Below are 18,585 nucleotides of genomic sequence, written 5' to 3' on the forward strand. Positions count from 1 at the left end.
TGTTTTGTGTCTTTTTGTGGTTATTTTGTGTCTCCTCACAGTAGTTTTGTGTCTTTTTGTAGTCATTATGTGTCTCCTTGTAGTTGTTTTGTGTCTTTTTGTAGTTGTTTTGTGTCTTTTTGTAGTCATTTTGTGTCTCCTTGTAGTCATTTTGTGTCTTTTTGTAGTTGTTTTGTGTCTTTTTGTAGTCATTTTGTGTCTCCTCGTAGTTGTTATTTCTGTTTGTGGTCATGTTGTGTCTCCTTGCAGTTGAATTGTGTCTCTTTGTGGTCATTTTGTGTCTCCTTGCAGTTCTTTTGTGTCTTTTTGTGGTTGTTTTGTGTCTCCTTGCAGTTGTTTTATGTCTTTTTGTGGTCTGTCACTGACACTTTGGGGCCCTGGGCCAGTGACCAGTAGGCCTGTTCAGTAATCCATCCATGACATAGTTAATTTCAGAGAATTTCATAAACTGCAGGGATGCACTTAGAAGTCCTGCGATATAAAATTGACCTGACATTGTGCATTATCCTGATGCACTAAACTGTTCATATGTGGAACTAAAAGTAGGCCAATATGAAAGAATAAGAATATTTTTGCAAATAATTGTCCTAGATTTGAAAACAACTTGCTGCTAATAATAAGCTAAATCGCTAAAAGAGGCTATGGTAATAAAACCAGGCTTATATGAAGTGAAATGCAGCGTTCAAACAAAGTCTTTCATCCACAGCTTTCACAACATCCTTATCCACCCTGAGAGAGGACTGATGAAGTGCTAAGAATATCCCCCAGATGTGATGTCACCAGAGGGGAAAATCAGATTTGTCCTGCTAGAGGATACTTTACATTATGTTGACACACTTATTCAAGGTGACTTTTAATGACACACAACCTACATACCAACTCACAAGTGTGCCCTATACAGTCTATATATCCAATATCACACCTCCTGACTGAGACGGTTCGTACAGATAAGACCATCAATCAATGTCACATCAGTATGAGGAGCTTTAATTCCATAAATAAAGAAGAGGGATGTAGATTTTAGGCATCTGGAGAGCCATGTAGGACTATTTAAAAAGAGCATCACTATGATAAAATATGAATACTGTAAAGTTTGTTTAGCCCTGATCTACATGTCTCCCAAATCTGTGAGCCAGCAGTGATTCTGTCTTGCAACATGAAGGCCGTCTTCAGTGATCCGTGTCCGTTTGAAGGAGATTCCTCCAGCCGGACACGGTGAGAACACACACAGCCCTGAGCCTTCAGCAGTAAATCACACTCTCGCAGCTCCTCCTCTCTTTCTCCTCTTCATTTCTCTCTTTATATTTTTTTTTTCTCCTCTTTTCATTTTTACTGTGCAGTCAGGAATGCTTGCTCTACAGGGTGGCTGGTGTTCACTGGAGCGCCTCAACTCCCATGTCTCACACTCATCCCATGTGTCTCCTATTAGCTACACTCAACCAACAGAGGGAGGGACAGAGAGAAAGAAGGGGGGGGAGTCAGAAAGAAGGGGGGAGGGGGAGGAGAGTGAGGAATTTGATATGCTTTGTGCATGAGTGACTTGTATAAAACAAAGACGGGGCAAATAGTCTGAATGTATGTGAGAGAGACAGAGAGAGAAGGGGGGGGCAGGGGGGGGAGAAAAAATAGTGCACGCATGAATACGCCAGAGACTAGCAAAAAAAGATTATAATTTATTTCCAGATTTTTTTGCCTTCATTTGCATCTTGTTTCACAAGTTAAATTGAAAATAAAAATAAAAACCAACCGCCATACCATGAAAATGTAAAAAAATAATACAAATAATATGTACTGTATATATAATTATATCATTATCAACAAACAGACGACATTAATCATAATAACAATACTATTGATCATAAACATAACATAACACTAAATTGCTGGTCTCATGCATATAGAACGCCCCTCAGATACAAAGGAGGGGGTAATTACTAAAAATAGAACCAAAAGTTCCACCAGTTCAGAATAAGCGCCTAGCTACATGCAATGACATAAAAGAGACTCATGTACACATTCCTTCTGGCATCAAGTAATTTACACATACTGTACTTCACTATTGCCGCCCCCGTCTAATATACTGTACAGAGCACGATACAAAACAGGACTGGAGTTTGAGAACATTATGCAGGAAGCGCTGGAGTCTGGATCTTCAACGTGGTGCAGTTAGCAGGGACAGTGTGCAACGCTTTCACGCCTTCCTCCCTCTTTTGTTATAATCCTTCAAAAATCTTCTTGTTTTCTTCCCCGTCCATTAGTCCAGCTTTTGCTTCGAGTCTTTCTCCCTTCATTGTTTTCAGTGCTTTTCTTTTCATTTTTGCACACATTCTCCCTCGTTTTTTTTTTTTTTTTGTTCCTCCATGCTGCTCTTTGTCGTGCCCCTCCCTCACAGGGTCTTGTCACTTTCTTTCTTCAGGTGACTAAAAGGTCAGAGAAGAAACCACATTAGAGTGCAATTTGAAGTTAAAGGTCACACCTCAGGTTGGGGTTCAATTTCAATGCAGAAAATTGCAGCTTTTACTCCCAAAATAATGTTTTAATTTAAAGTTTTTTTGTAACCATAGAGCATATTTCACAGGCTTCAAATACACACATTTTTCAACACTTATGTGCAGAAAAAACTCTCTGTGCCACACAGCCAAGCCGTCCTATACAGCCGAGATGTATCAGAATATTGCCAGCTTTCTAACTACTTTTTTTCTTTGCTGGGCTAGCCAATTGTAACAAACTAATCGACAGCTTGTGAACATGCCCAAGGCTGCCAAATGTCAGCATTACTAACCTTGGGCTTTCATCTAAAGCAACAACAGCAGCGGTGTTATTAATATGTGTTGTTTGTGGACTCAGCCGCTGATTAAAGCTTGTTAAAAAGCCAATCAAAATGTAGTAACCAGACATGTAGGTGTCTGCTACCTGATGTTTCCCAATAAAGGCTCGAGATTTTAAGACATTTCTCCATGCAAGTCAGTTGTTGCAGGTAGATTCACAGTGCAAAGTGGGTAGAGGGAAAGATTGTAGCCAGTGACTCGTATTTACCTGGTGAAGTAACACTGAGTACAAGATAAGATGTAGATATAGAAAACATAGCTTTGGGTCTCAGGTCAGGTTTGGGTCTCAGAGTCTGCAGCACCAGGAGGGTTCAGGCCTGGTCAGCACCTTAAGAACACTGGGGTGTACTTTTAGGACAGTGCACCAAAATTATATTATATACAGTACAGTGTCTATAACATTAGACCTGAAACTATTTATGCATCATTCCAGTAGTTAGCTTTAGCAAAAATGCCAAAATGTTGTGGTTCCAGCTTCTCAAATGGTTAGATTTTCTGCTTTTATAAGATATATAAGATATATCTTTGGGCTTAGGATTGTTGGTAGAACAAAAAAAAGCAATTTGAAGACAACTTCTTGGGAGATATTTTACATTTTCTAGACAGACTTTCACAACTAAAGGTGTCGACCAGGGGTCATTTACTAGCTTTGTCCAAGGGCCAGAATTTTTCTAAGCAGACATTGTGAGGGCCTGACTTATATATATGTATATAATAATCTAATCAATACTTGTTTCAAATACCATACATTTTTATTAATTAAAAAACAAAAAACAAAATTAAATGTCAAATAAGATAAGGTATGAGTTTGTCCCCATTCTTGCATGAAGATAAGGCCCAAGTAGCATCCCATTTATGAAAGACTGGAATTAATTTCAGCTTCACTAATCCAATCCAATCAGCCCAATCTGTAAATTATGGGTTAATCAACCACCCAAACTCCACCTGACCTGCAAACCGCCAACTTTAAGCATTACAGTAGCACAACCCTCAAGACTGAGGACAAAGACACAGACTGAGTGCTGCAGCGTGTGTATGTGAGAGACACAGTGACAGAGAAAGGGGAAAAGAAGGTGGAGGGTGGACTTCTGTGTGCCATGTTTATGTAAGTTATTAATAACTTACTCGGGATGCAGCTTTGTTACTTTTAGACATTTAATATTTTTATAGAAACCTTACTGAACCCGCTGCATCAAATGGATTCATAATGTCTTTATCACCCACGGGTCAAACGCACATATTTGGGGTTGGTCAATCATTCCTAATTAAATTATTTCCATCTCAGTTTTTGGGGGGTTGCTCCATTATAGGACAAACAAGATAGATATCCTTTATACTGTATCCTAAATATTTTTTTCCTCCTCACATTTTCAGAATTAATTAATACTAGTGCAATGCCCGTTCAAAACCTGCCTGTTCAGAACAGGAGCTATAATTGCTTGGCCTGTGGTGTTGCTGCTTGCAGCTTTCTTGAGAACGCTCATGCAAACAACTTCACACTCAACACTGCACTTCTCTGGATCCTGAACAATACACCTGGACCCAAACAGCTATACAATCATTTTGATGTTTAGATATTTGAATTATGTTGCTATTTTTAATCATTGTCTGCAACTCATTGGTATACTACTTACTTACTGTGTACTTCTACTTCAGAGGAAAACATTACACTACATTTACCTGACAGAGACATGTTACTGGTTACACTGCAGATTCAGATTTCACTCACAAAATATAATAATTACAATGTGATGTTTCATTATTTATTAAACTATCCAGCAATATATCAGAATTGAACACTCCACATTAAAAAGACATTAAGTAAATTTAAGTATATTGTGCCTTCTTTCATCACTTCCTATCATCATCCCTAAACACATCCATTACATTTTATTTAACGTCTATATAGTGTAGACAGAAACACTTGACATCATGTATAGCAAACGACTTATTTAAATGGTGTAAGTGCCACAGAATAATTTAAGAGTTGACAAAACTGTTTCTGAATTTAGTCCAATATAAGGACTTAATTCATCAACAACAGTTTGTCTGTTATTGAATTTTAAAACATTAGGCGCATAAAAAATGATTGTTTCATTCTTTCATATTTGGTGACACTATTGTGTATAAGAGTGAATTTTATTAAGTATTTTTCTTTTTAGTGTTGCACTTTGTAGACGGTCCCTTCACACTTGGCTCACACCAGGCTGTACAAAGACAGTAGGGCAACGTTATCCGTCCAGCTCGGATGACGGATTGTTTCGATGAAATGTGGCTCATTAGCTCGATTGGAAAGAAGCGTTATTTGTGTTTTATCAACATTTCGCTAATGAGTTATTGATCCAGGAAGTTCGACTTTGTGAATATCTTAACAATTTTAAAAAACTACTTTAGTCAGGCAGCTGCTGTCCCCTCTTCTTGGTGCTGCACACCAGCACCGAATCTTTCAGAGGTACAGAGTACAGGACAGTACGGGCCTCCTTTCCTCCCTGGTTATAAGTTAATAGGGCAAAGAAAACACCACAGATCTACTGCTGGTCAGAAACACGGTGACATATACATGGCGAGACATGACATGCTCAACTGAAGTCCTGAAGCCCCACCGCTGCCACTGCACAGAGTCGCAGAGCGCTGTTTGCTTGTTTATTCAAAGTTGATTAAAACTGAACGTGTCAACCATCCAAACTGCACCAAATTCAAAAAGGTGAGTTGAGTACCCATGAGTACGCTCACCAAGTGTGAAGTAGATCGGATAAATGGTTATCGGGATATGATTCCTTGCTTTAAAGTTAGATTCTGTGGGCTGAATGGAAAGCTTTGATGGGCTGGATGTGGCTCGCGGGTCGGCACTTGAAGAGTTTGTAGGATTCAATGGCATCTGGCGCTGAGGTTGCAGATTGCACGATCAACGATAAAAACAATTCTTACTTGCATTCTTTCAACATATATGTAATCCATACTGCATTAACATTGGCAGTTACAACACACAGAGCCTCTGTACCTGTAATACTCGTCCTGGGTGAGGGAGTGGTGGTGATGGTGATGGATCCACTGTTGTTCCAGGGCCAGTCTCTGGATCTGCAGCTCTGCGCTCTGGGCCTGCTGCATGGCCTGGAGCTGATGGGCTGCCGACATGGGACCAGTGAGGGAGGAGGGCTGGGGCAGGTCACGGAAAGGAGCACCTGTAACGAAAAAAACAAAGAGAGAGAAAGAGGAGATACAAAAGGAAAACCACGGTCAATCATCATCATCACATTCAAAAAGTCTCTTCGTAAACTTTTTAGCACTGTAGAGTTTTTAGAGAAAAAAACTGAACAAGTACATGGACGAGGAGCCTTCTCCTCACCGAACAGCTGTTGGCGGAGCACCTCGCTGTCAGTGAGGGGGTGAGCCAGGATGGGGGTGCCGAGTGTGGCTCCTGGGTAAGGGAGGCGTGCCAAAGGAGACCCCGACGCCAACGGGTCCATCAGGGGGTGTACCCCGCCCGTCGCTGGATGCCAGTGATGTAATAGGAAATACAAAGATATTTAATAAGAGTAAATTATGAATTCAAAACAAAGATAATGCACACAGTATGTCACATTACATTATTGCTATATTAAAGGTCCCATATTATGCTCATTTTCAAATTCATTCTTGTATTTTGGGTTTCTGCTAGAACATGTGTACATGTTTTAATGTGCAAAAAACACTTTATTTTCCTCACGCTGTCTGCCTATACCTGTATTCAGTGTTTACCTAAAACACTCCGTTTTAGCGCCTGTCTCTTTAAGCTACCCTCCCAAAAAAGGCTAGTTTGCTCTGATTTGTGTTTCAAGGTCTTCCACATCTGTGCTCTTGGCGTCTTTGCATCATCATCGCAGCCACAACAATAATTGAAATTGCACTGTGGGTATTGTATATAGTATTGTATTATACAGTGCAGTTGTGACATCACAACTTCATGGAAGTCCTGACAGCTTGTTTGAAGGCACAGTCTCTGAATATGGATTGTGTGCATTTCTCTGTGAACTCAGCATTTTGATACTTTCACTGTATTTATATAGCACCCATACCTGATTCGTAACAAAAAAATAACATAGAAATCTGATTTTTTACAATAATGGACATTTAGAAAGACGCCTGATTCTTGGTAACACACGAGCAGCTGAGACGGTTGAATAAAGTGGGAGAAATCTGGATTCTGGAGGCAACACATTCAGTGAGCATGATGGCTTTTGCTAAAGTGTAAATGTGAAATTAAAAAATATTGATATGCATATTTAAACTTTAAACATGTAAGAATATTGCAAACAAAAGGCCTCTCTTGTTTATCAAACACTTTCTGCTGGATAATGTTAACCAAACTGAGATCTGAGTAACTTTGAACATCTGAACAAATGAGTCAGATGTCTCAGTGAAACCTATGACCCAATATCACTTGAGATCAAAGAATACCTTTGTTCAGGGCTGAACGACACTAATACAAAACAACTTATAATTAAAGGATGACGTTAAAGGATGACGTTGGCAATGTTATTTGATTTTCCTACTTCTCACTATTCCTTGACTTCCTCTGCCTTGTCTGTGGAAAACAACCTCGAGCCTATTTGTTCCTACTGAAGATGGAAACCTTTAAAAATGGGTCGCAAGTATATTGTTATATTTATTTATATATTTTAAAAGGCTCAGCAATTCATAAAACAGCTGGAAAATGTAGTTTTTAGCAAATATCACTCTTACTGAATAGTGCATTTGTTTGGGACTATTCTCAGCCAACGATTAAAAAACATTTGGTGTGTCAATCAGAAATACGCTGCAGCCATGTTCATTATAAAGAAGCAACGTGTCATGCAGTGCAAAAGTATGGATTTTATATTTGTTTTTTATAGTTTTTGGACAACAGTGATCTATGGCAGGGAAACTGAACTTCCTTTGCTTGGGGGCAACTTTTGTAAAGGTGCAGGAGGCCAGGGGCCAGTTAATAAACATCCATTAATAATATTTATCAGCATACATATATATATATATATATAATAAATTGCCTCTTTTAACCTTTGGACATTTTCTGTCCTCATTAATTTTTTTTTTACCAAAGGGCAAATCCAGTTACAGCAGCCCCACACAGGTCGGATGTACGCAGGGGTGTTTTAGGATTTAGGGCATTTCAGGGTTTAGCCCGGACCTCTATTGGGGGCTCTGGGAATCCACCACTGGCACCTCTATAGTTCTATTTTAATTAACTTTTATGCACTCATAATGGCACATAATTTACATTAAAAGTACAAAAGAAATTTCCCAGTGTTCCCAGGTCTACACTAGAATATTGCTAGCCTTATCCTTTTACTTTTAATTACACAAATCTTGCACACGCCAATCTTTAAAATTGACTTCTTGACTACAAAATGTTTCCGTAGTAACACATCTGTGAAATCTCAAGGCAGTTGATAGTGACAATAACATCATTTGTAGTAGAAGTGGTTAGTACCTGTGTCTTGCTGGTGCAGGTGAAGATGTGAGTGGATGTGTGAATGCTGGTGATGATGAGGTGTCACGTTTAACATCTGAAGACGCCCCAGATTCTCTCCTCCACCTCCGTTTCCACCGGTTCCTCCTCCACTTCCCCCTCCTCCTCCGCCTCCTCCTGCTCCGTTTCCACCACTTCCTCCCCTTTCTCTCTCCCTTTCTCTTTCTCGCTCTCTGTCCCCAAAGGCCGGCAAAGCTGCTCTGTCTCTCTCCCTCTCCCGCTCTCGTTCCCCACTCCTGTCTCGCTCGTAAGAGGCGGGGGAGCGAGTGGGAGTGGGGTAGTTCTCAGGGGGAGCGGCTGGAGCAGTGGCTGGTGGCAGATGAGAGGACAGGGAGCTGGGAAAAGAAGAATGGGGGACCGGGTGATGAAGTGAGGAGGCGCTGGAGGTCGGTGGAGCAGGTGGAGGAGGAGCTGGCGGAGGAGCAGCAGGGCCTGCCGGGGCTGGGGGTGCAGCCGGTGGTGCAGATGACGGGTGAGAGGGGACAGACGGTGTTAGGAGAGATGAAGGGGGTGGATTGGACAGGGTCTGAGGGGCAGGAGGGTTGGGAGGTCGAGTTACTGGGGCCAGGGCCGGGTTCTGGAGGTGTGGGGGGCCAGGGGGAGCTGGGGGAGGAGGAGTGCCATAAAGTGCCACCTCATTAGCTCCTGCTGCACCTCCTCCAAGTAGCAGGGAGTGTGCATGTGCATGGGCATTGGCATGCGCATGGGCATGAGCATGGGCATGAGAATGAGAGTGAGCAAGGGCGAGAGCTGTAGGATCAGGTATGGCCCCTGGTGGGTAAACCCGCTCATCGCTCTTAAATTCAAATCCTGGCTTTATCCGCTCTCGATGTGCAGCTACTGCATGAGGGAAGCCAACTCCTCCTAACCCTGCACCCCCAATCCCTCCAGGTATTGGGCCCCCTGCCACCCCAGCATGACCTCCAACACCTGGACCACCCTCAAGGCTGCCACCATACAAAAAGCCCAGGATGGCTGCAGCTGTAGCTGCATCAGTAGGCAGGTGATGCGGGTGGGCTAAAGCATGATTCTGAAACTGAGGGAGGAAGAATGAAGGGTGGACGTGAGGATGGCCATGGTGAACCTGTGCGTGGTGTGCCTGGGCACGACTCGCCGCCCCAAGTGGTGACATGGCATGAGGACGAGCATACTCGCTTAGGGTTCTCAGTGCTGGGGTGTCAGGGCCTAAATATGGACCTCCTAAACCTATTCCCAGGGCTCCCTGAGGGCCAACCACTGTTGATGCCCCACCCATGGATGGCAGGAGGAGGGAGTGGGGGATAGAGTGAGCGAGGGTGGGGTGGAGATGGTGTGCTTGAGCAAGGTGAGCATGCGGGTGTGAGGGATGATGCTGGGGGTGAGGGGGAGGGTGGGAGACAGAGTTGCCCGAGGAAGAGGAGGAAGAAGATGAAGGGTCGAGGATAATAGAAGATGAGGAGGGGAAGAAGAGAGAGGAGCCCTGGCGGCCTGCTGCGGAGGCGTTGACGTCCTTCTGCTGCTGCAGGGAAAAACAGTAAAGGACAGTAAATCACCTCTGCCCTGATCTGCTTTACTCCCCTCCCGTTAAAATGACCAGTTTAATCGACATCAAATCCATTAAATCTGACACGCTGCATAATTATCACGCTCAAATGTGCACACCTGTAGATGTCGATCCAGTTCCCTCTCACGCTCACGCTCCCTCTCTCGTTCCCTCTCTTTTTCTCGGAGGTCTCTGGCCCGCTGCTCGACCTCCCTGCGAGCCCTTTCGATCACCTCATTCCTCTTCTTCCACAGTTTGGAGCCGTCCAACGGGACAAAGAGGACATCACTGCGGGCGCAGGAATTCCCACTGCCACGATCGAGGACCTTGTGAAACCTGGACACGAGTGACACAGCAGGGGAATAGATCATTATCACAACCACCAGAATCACCATCATAACAATCACCGTTACTGTTAATTACATCTAATCACATAAAGAGGGACTGAACAGAGCAACGCACAGTCTCAAATGGGATGATGATGCAATTTTGACTTTACCGTGCTGATTGGCTGGCGTGGATGGGAATATCAACAGGTTTGGGTTCAGGAGACGGGCTTCTCAACACAGGTGGTGGGCTTTCAGTCTCTTCCCTTTCCTCTATTGGCTCCTCTTTGATAACAGGAGCGGGAGGTGGGCCTGAATCTGAATGTCCGTCTCCACCAGGAAGTGAAGAACTGGAAGCCGGGGTTGAAATGCTGTTGCTGGCCGAGTTACTAAGAGGTGGAGGTCCTTTAGAGACATTTTGAGGCGAGAGCGATTGCGAGTTGGTATTGCTGCTGTTGGGTGCGCTACTGTTGCTATTGCTGTTGACCATGTTACTGCTCCCATTAGAGTGGTATGTTCCACTGAAGGGAGGGTGGCTGTTCAAAGTGCCGTGGAAAGGGGAGGGACGACATCCAGGCGAACAGCTGGATGACACCCCTGGCCCAGGAAGTGGCATGTTGGGTCCAGATGAGGAGCCAGGGGGAAAAGATGAGAAGCCTCCCATCTGATTTGTGGATGGGCTGGGTAATGGAGACAGGGGTGTTGGAGGAGTCTGTGCAGAGGACTGGTAGTGTGGGGGACGTACATTGGGTGCCAAACCTGATGGAGGTGGCTGGGTGTGGGAGCTTTGAGGTGGGGGTAGAGGAGGGGGTGGAGGGGGATAAGGGGCATTCGGAGGGTGTCCATGATGGCTGGAGGAAGAAGAAGGAGAAAGCGCAGGAGGCTGACTTGGGCCTCCGCGGTTTTGGTACAGACCAGACTCTCTCAGGGTTGAGTCTCTCTCTCTGTCTCTGGGCCCAGACTGGTAGTGGGGGTGAGATGGGTGGGGGTGATGGGTTCCTCCAGGCCCTGAATACTCTCTTCCCAGGTTTGGAGCCACCCCAGGGGGACTGAGGTACTCTCGATTTGTGCCGGTCGGAGGCGCCCCAGCAGGAAAGTCTTTTCCTCCAGTGGGAGGATACTCTCTGTGAAAGTGGTCTGCTCCAGAGGAAGGGGTTTGTGCCTGGTCCATGGGAGGAGGGAAGTCTCGGCTGGATGAGTTTGGGGGATGAGGGTGGGGGTGTGGGGGCAGGGAAGAATGGGAAGGGTGACTGGGGTTGCTTTGGGGTGATGCAGGTGGGTCTCGGTTCAGCATGGGGGTGACAGGTAGCCCGCTGGTTGAACTTGGGGGGTTTCCTTGGGGGATGGAGTTATTTGGGTTACTGTTGCCTACAACCTCTCTTGTCTGTCCACCAAACTCCCCCCATCTGCCTCCATCTTTGTCTCTAGGATGCCCCCCTCCAGTTCCATTGGGGCCAAAATCCCTACTCTGGTTTTGGTTTGGCAGAGGAAATTCCCTCCCTGCATCCCGATCCCTGTCCCTTTCTCGCTCCCTGTCTCTAAAAGCTGGACCAAAGTCTCTTCTTTCAGAACCCAAGTTAGGTCCATCTCTCCCCGAACCTTGGAAGTCCCGGTTCTGACCCACTGGCAGACCCCCAAATTCCCTGCCTTGGATGCTGTTGGACCCACTCATCCCACCACAAGCAGTATTATTATTACTCCCGCTACTATTGTTGCTGCTGTTGCCAATGGGAGCAGAGAACTCCCTGTTGATCTCCCTCCCTGCACACTCCCCCCTCACTCCCCTCTCCCTCTCTCCTGCAGCCCCCCTCTCTCTGTCCCCTCCCCCTCCAGCATACCTGGGAAGGTACTCCCTGTGGGGGTGGGGGTGAGGATGGGGGAGGTAAGAGGGGTGGGAGGAGGAGTGGCGAGAGGATGGAGGGTTGTAAACAGAGGGAAGTTGCTGCTGCTGCACTGGGGGCTGGTGCTGTGGTTGGTGTGGGTGGTGGTTGCCAGGGTAACGGGTGTAGCCCCAGCTCCCCTGGCAACCAGTTGCTGTGCCACCCTGCCAGCTGGTGGAGCTGTAGTGGTGAGGGTGGGTAGAGGGTTGGGTCTGAGGCTGGGACTGGGACTGCGGCTGGGGGCCAGTCTGCGGCAACAGAGAGGGAGGAGTGGACTGAGCCTTGTCCAGGAGTTTGTCTGCCTTTTCTATTTTGTCTCTTTCTATCTTAACCTCAGCAGGCAGGTTTTGTCCCCCGAGCTCTAATGGTTTCAGGGCAGGTGGAGGAGGAAGAGGAGGGGGTAAAGAGTGGGGAATGTTGGGGCTGTTATGGGCAAAATCTCCTCCCGAGATAGTTGTCTTGGACACACACTGTGTGCTGGCTTTGGAATTCATTCTGCTGCCGCTTAGTGCACCATCAACACCTGTCGGCCCGCCGTACTCAACTTTACACATCAGTTTGGAGTCCAGGGAGAAATAGGACTTCCTCCCACTATTGCTGTCATTTGATGAGTCCCCTGCTCCACGGAGCGAAGGAGTCAGACCAGAGGAAGAGCATGGAGCAGAGGGGGGCTTTAGAGACGGACAGTCTTCCATCCGTGCATCCACATCCCGCTTTTCTCCATCTCCACAGGACTCCTCCCCTCTCCCCTCCCGTAGTGCTCTCCTATCCTCCCCTGCCACCTTGCCAACTCCTCCCTCCTTGCCTTTCTCCCGTTCCCTCTCTCCTTGCTTTGGTGAGTCAGGGCCATCCGAATCAGAGTCCAGGCTACCCAAAGGGGAAGCGGAGAGACTTGGGGACGAGGAACGATTGTCCTGGTCTATATCCCGCCCACTGCTCAGACTACTGCTGCTATTGGCCAGGCTCCCTACAACTGAGCTCCTACTGCCCTGGGATTGGCCGTCTTCGTTGTCACTCTCACGGGATTGGCTGGCAACTGAGGTTGGAGGTGGGACAGTGGAAGGAGCCGAGCTGTCAGTCGAGTGTGTTGATGTTGGAGGGTTTGGGGTAGAGGCCGAATCCTGACAAGAAAAGATGATTTGCGGATGAGGTAAAACTGTAAATTTTGTGAATGTGGTGCTGTTGTAGAAGCAAAGACTACAACTGTTAACAGCTCAGACAGTGTCTTTCAGATGATTTAGCTGAATCAAAGCTTCATAATTAGTCTTTATATAACAGGTTGATGAAATGTAACACAAACCTGAACTTTCTGCCTCTTTGGAGGAGACACAAGTTCCTCCCCCTCACTCTCTGATGAATCATGCCCTTGTGATCTGCGACTGAAGCGATTTCCAGCCAATTCCTCACCAGCACCTCTTTGCTAAAACAACACAAGACTTTTAATTCTGTTGCGATGCTTTTGAATCCCTAATAGGCCTATGACTGTTTTTAGAACAAAGCAACACTTGCATGCACACGCGCACACACACACACACACAAAACATCAATGTCAGACACGAAACATCAAAGATTTCAAAGAGCTACGTTGTAAAACACACTATCGAACAATACTGACACTGCAAGGGTATGTCTGTGGCAATCATACTGATGACTCATGCACTGACAGCACACACACACACACACACACACACACACACACACACACACAAAATTCAGTACACTGGCACCGCTCTTTATTGCTTGTGGCTTTTGTAGTTGCATGCACACACATAAACTTATGGCCAAAACAACAACAGGAGAGACAAAAGAGGTGTGCTCTAACCGTCTGTCTATCGTTGCGTTCAGGGCGAGTGGGGCTGGGGTGCGGGCGTCTGCCCCTTCTCTCCTCACTCGCCCCCCGCCGGCGCCCACTGCGCATGGGCATCTGCAAAACCCAAAATCCAGTAAAGGGGAAAGACATGGGGTGGAGGGACAGCATTAGGGTAAATCAATGCAGAATTACAGGAATAAGTAGACATACAAAGAGAAGTAAGTGTTGACTGTAGTGAAAATAGAGTTAATAAAAACCAAAAGAAAAGTCAAGTTTGATCAGTTCGAGGTGGAATGTAGAGAGGGCAACAACAAGTGGAGAATAAAAACAGCAGAGAGGTGAAAAGACAGATAGGAGGGAGCAGAGGAAACGTGGAATCTTACAACTAAACAAATAATTTACATCTTAGTCATCCTGCTTATTTTGAAATACTATCACATGTTGAACTAATTATGATGTAGCCACACTCCCAAACGTACTAGGCAGGTACACAATCCCTGACCTCATTGTAAAAAATAGACGAAGGCCTTGTTCGTACCGATTCTTTGTGAGTCCGTGTTTTCATTATTTCTTCTTTAAAACGCCCATTTTACAACACAAGCCATTGCAGGGTCTGAACTGGTTCCTGTTGCTTACTGACTGGGCTGTGTGTGTGTTACACCATGAGAGCTACCAAAACCTGTAAAGAAGCATAAACAAAGAAGGCATTATTCAGTCTTTATCCTTCAGAGAGTCCAATGTTGTGCTGAAGAACGTTAGTGAGGGATGCAGCGATGAGAAACATCGCTTGCCGTCTGCACCGAGTGTGGAGTTCAAGAATTTGACGTTATGGAAAAACCAGTTTTAAAACTGCAAAAGCACTGTTGCAACATTTAAATTCCCAGCATGCTTCACACTGTATCGGCACAACTGCTTTTCACTGCGCTCCAAACTGTTTCCTCTCAGGCTTCTGGCTTCACCACAGCAGTGAAGGAAAAAACACTCAAGCACAATAGGTTAACCCACTCACACTAACAGAATGCATGGGTTTAGTATAATTAGGTGCTATAACATTCAAACAACAGATATTGAGAGCAGGAGCCGAAGAGGTGCTGTATTTTGGATGCTGGCCTGCTGAAGACTCTAGCAAACATCTTGAGAATATGTGACCACACCCCCCTCCTTCCACCTTCACCACAACAGCCAAAACCCACAGCCACTTGTGGTTAACCCACATGACCTGGTTGTAGCCGGCACAATCACATTCTTATTTATCCATCCAGCTAGCCATAAGGGCAATGCACAATGCCAAGATTCTTTATCCATTCGGGTGTGCCTGACAACATAGGTGGACTTCTTTGCAAGGGCTCGCCTAATCCATTCATTCATGTACCACTATGATGAAAAAATGGCTCATGTATATTGAATGAGGATATAAATAGTCCACACCACTGGATGGGAAAGAAAAGATATATTTGGCCGAACAGTTAGCAGAGCTATTGTACACTCTCTGCTGTGCAGCCAATAAATATAGTAGCCACTGATTTTGTGTTGATTCCCATAAATCCTGAAGCAGCTCCACTACACATGGCTATGCATTAATTATTAGTGCATGCTGCAGTGACTGATCCAATCAGAGTACAAGCTCAACTGTCACAACCACACTTCATATGCATAACAGCAACAACATGGCATTTACAGGCAATGCAGTGAAGGCACAGTCAGCCCTGATTAACATATGACCAAGTTGGTCACACAGGAAACATCCAGTGCCCGGTGGGTTCCTGTACACATAATGCATCTCAGTTACAGGTGGCAGCTACTGGCCTGTCTGTGGTCCACTGGCAGGTCCTTGTCCATGGTCAGTAAACAACTAGGACGCACTTACATACACCAGCATTAACATCCCCTCCTGCATGCTCACGCGCGAGCACGCACACACACACACACACACACACACACACACATACACACACTCACAGCACATGCATTATCAACAAAGTGACCACTGCATGTGATGCAAAGCAGCAGCATGCAGTTGCTCTGCTTACATCACCAGCGAGCGAGCGAGCACTGCAACGACTCTTTCTTCTTTCTTCCTGCAAATGTTATTGATACACATGCAGAGGAGACCCGGCCAAAGCTGCTGCCGCTCCGCCGCCTGCCCCTCAGACGACCACGGCGGTACACGGTCCACCTACGACGGTGGGGGAGCCGTGTTCGAGCAGCACATACATGTTCACAATCAGAATGGATGCCTGTGCAGTGCTGTTTCTAGACGCTGCACATCTTTAAAAAAAAAAGAAAGATGATATGGAATGGCGAATCATGGGCATTTCGCACCGGCTCTCCCTTCCCCTTTTCCTCGCTGGAATGTGGGTGCGCGTCGTGCACTCTATTAACATTAATTCACCGGGACATAATTTGGCCATAACGCACGAGTATGATGATAATTAACGCACAAAGGGAAAAAATGGGAGGGAGAGCACAAACGTGGCCAGCAGGAACAGCTCCAAAACGCACAGCATAAGCATCCATTTTTCCCTTTTTTACTTACCTATAATATCCAGCGATGCGTGCTCTCACTCTCACTCTCTCCCCTTTCCTTTCTCTCCTCTCTGTTTTGTCGTTTTATGTTGCACGCTGACACGCACACCTCAGAGCCCAGGCGTCTGTCAACACAGGCTTGTGCTGGCTCATATTGCAACGGGCTCCGATAATAACAATAATGCAGGAGAAGAAGAAGAAATCTCTTTCTATTCGTTGCAGGGAAAAACAGGGGTGCCAACTGAAGACTACAAATTGATGCGTACCCTCGTCTCTTCCCCACCCCCTTTCGCCCCCTTTTTCTTTTTTTTTTTTTGCCCCCCCCTCTCCCACCGTACCTACTCCCCCTCTTCCTCTAAGACGACTTGCACTTTTTTTTATTATATATATATATCCCCTCTCCGGTCTTACAGTCACAATTTTAGCGGAGGGGTGAGCCAGAGAGAGGGATGCACGTCGGGTGAGAGAAAGGGAGAGAGGAGAGGGCGTGATTTGCATGAGGAGAGAGGGGGAGGACAGAGGAGGAGACGGAGGGAGTAGTGAGGCAGGGAGAAGGAGGAAGAGAGGCGCAGAGAGAGGGCCAAAACTCTGAAGAGGGAGGGGATCAAGAGGGAGGGTCTCTCTCTCTCTCTCTGTCTCTCTGTTGCCGAGTCCCTCCAGAGTCACCTTTACTGTATGGAGAGGCTCTGCTTCACACTGAATAACTGGCTGTATCTCGCCATGAACCCTGAGGAGGAAGAAGAAATGTCCAACAGCTCTTTGTTCTTACAGGCCTCACTTATTTTAAACGCCAAACAAGCAGGAAGCAGCTGTGAGCCGAGAATACAGTCTGGTTGTGGGAGCATTTTACAGACAAAGTCAGCGACTCAACAAAGAAACCACCAACTCGAATAATTAAACAATTAGGAGATTAACAATTAAATCGTGCCCTCTTATGTTATCTGTCTGTCTGCCTGCCTGTCTGTCTGCCTGCCTGCCTGTCTGTCTGTCTGTCTGGGGGAAGCTTGCAGCGGTGTGTCCAGTCAAGCGGCTCTGCAGACCTCCTCCTCCCTCCTCCTCCTCCTCTCCCTCCTCCTCCCCTCCGCTCCGCTGCTGTCGTTCTCTCCCTCTCTCTCCCCTTCATGCAGCCCCCTGTCCCGTCTCCTATTGTGTGGTAACCATGGAAACCGGGCCGGAGACTGTACCCGGTGCGCCTGCGCGGCTCCAGCCTTCCTTCATCATCATCACCAGCAGCCCGGCCCCGGCACGACGGGAACCGAGGCCTCGTCGCGCTCGCGCTCCCTCTGCTGCTCAGAGTCGGTAACGGTCAGCGCGTGAGGGCTGATGATCGATCTGCAGCCGCGCGCCGTTACAACGTAGCGACAGCTGATGTGCGGTTATCAGGGGACAGGTGTGAGCGCGAGGCTATTATATATACCTTTACGCATATACTGTGTTTACTACCAGAACAATTTAAGGCTGATTTCATCATATATCTAAATCCTATGTTAATGTATTTGTATGTAAAATGATTTTTTAATATTTTTGTCTTTATTTAATTTATTTAATTAGGCCTAATTAATTTCGTTATTAATAATTAATAATAATAATGATAATAATATAATAATATTTATTTATTTATTTATTTTATAATCCAAATTTTTATTGATTTTGGTTTGGGTGGTACATGACGGTTCTACTTGTCAAATGAGACATTCAGTCTTGACTAACAAAAATCAATCAGCCAAAACATTAAAACTATTGGTGGGTGAAGTGAATAACATTGATTGTCTTGTTACAGTGCAATGTTCTGCTGGGAAACCTTGGGTCCTGGCATTCATGTGGATACTACTTGACATGCTCCACCCACCTGAACACCCTTGCAGACAAAATAAACCCCCTAATGGCAGGACAATGCACCATGCCACATCACAAAAACTGCTCAGGCATGACCCAAGGAATGGGATAAAGAGCTCAAGGTGTCGAGCTGAACTCCAAATACTCAAGATCCCAACCTGATCGAAAATTTGAGGGATGTGCTGGTACTTGGCTCTGACCTGTTAAGGCATGGACACAGGACCTCTGGAGGGTGTCCCTTGGTGTCTGGCACCAGGGCTTAGCTGGGTTGTGAGGTGGGGTACCAGCATGTCCCACAGATGTTTGATCAGATGGGGATCTGGGGAATTCGGAGGCCAGGCTGATGCCTTG

General features: G+C 45.9%; 1 protein-coding gene across 4 annotated transcripts; it reads right to left on the reverse strand.

The window, feature by feature from the left end:
- Positions 1-1,666: 1,666 nt before the first annotated feature.
- On the reverse strand, positions 1,667-17,346 carry atn1 (atrophin 1). 4 transcript variants are annotated; one of them, XM_050047309.1, is made up of 10 exons: positions 16,409-17,346; positions 14,411-14,551; positions 13,885-13,986; positions 13,363-13,482; positions 10,356-13,183; positions 9,976-10,192; positions 8,296-9,829; positions 6,175-6,318; positions 5,830-6,010; positions 1,667-2,420 (listed from the first exon to the last, which is right to left on the reverse strand). In XM_050047309.1, exons 2-10 carry the CDS (start codon positions 14,435-14,437, stop codon positions 2,387-2,389), a joined length of 5,187 nt encoding a protein of 1,728 aa, XP_049903266.1. In that variant the 5' UTR covers positions 14,438-14,551; positions 16,409-17,346; the 3' UTR covers positions 1,667-2,386. The 4 variants fall into 4 exon arrangements, with proteins under 4 accessions (XP_049903266.1, XP_049903264.1, XP_049903265.1 ...); XM_050047307.1 differs by having other exon boundaries at positions 6,151-6,318; XM_050047308.1 differs by having other exon boundaries at positions 8,296-9,832.
- Between the last annotated feature and the right edge of the window lie 1,239 nt (positions 17,347-18,585).

Source organism: Epinephelus moara, chromosome 6 (assembly GCF_006386435.1).
Source record: "Epinephelus moara isolate mb chromosome 6, YSFRI_EMoa_1.0, whole genome shotgun sequence".
Taxonomy (NCBI): Eukaryota; Metazoa; Chordata; class Actinopteri; order Perciformes; family Serranidae; genus Epinephelus; species Epinephelus moara.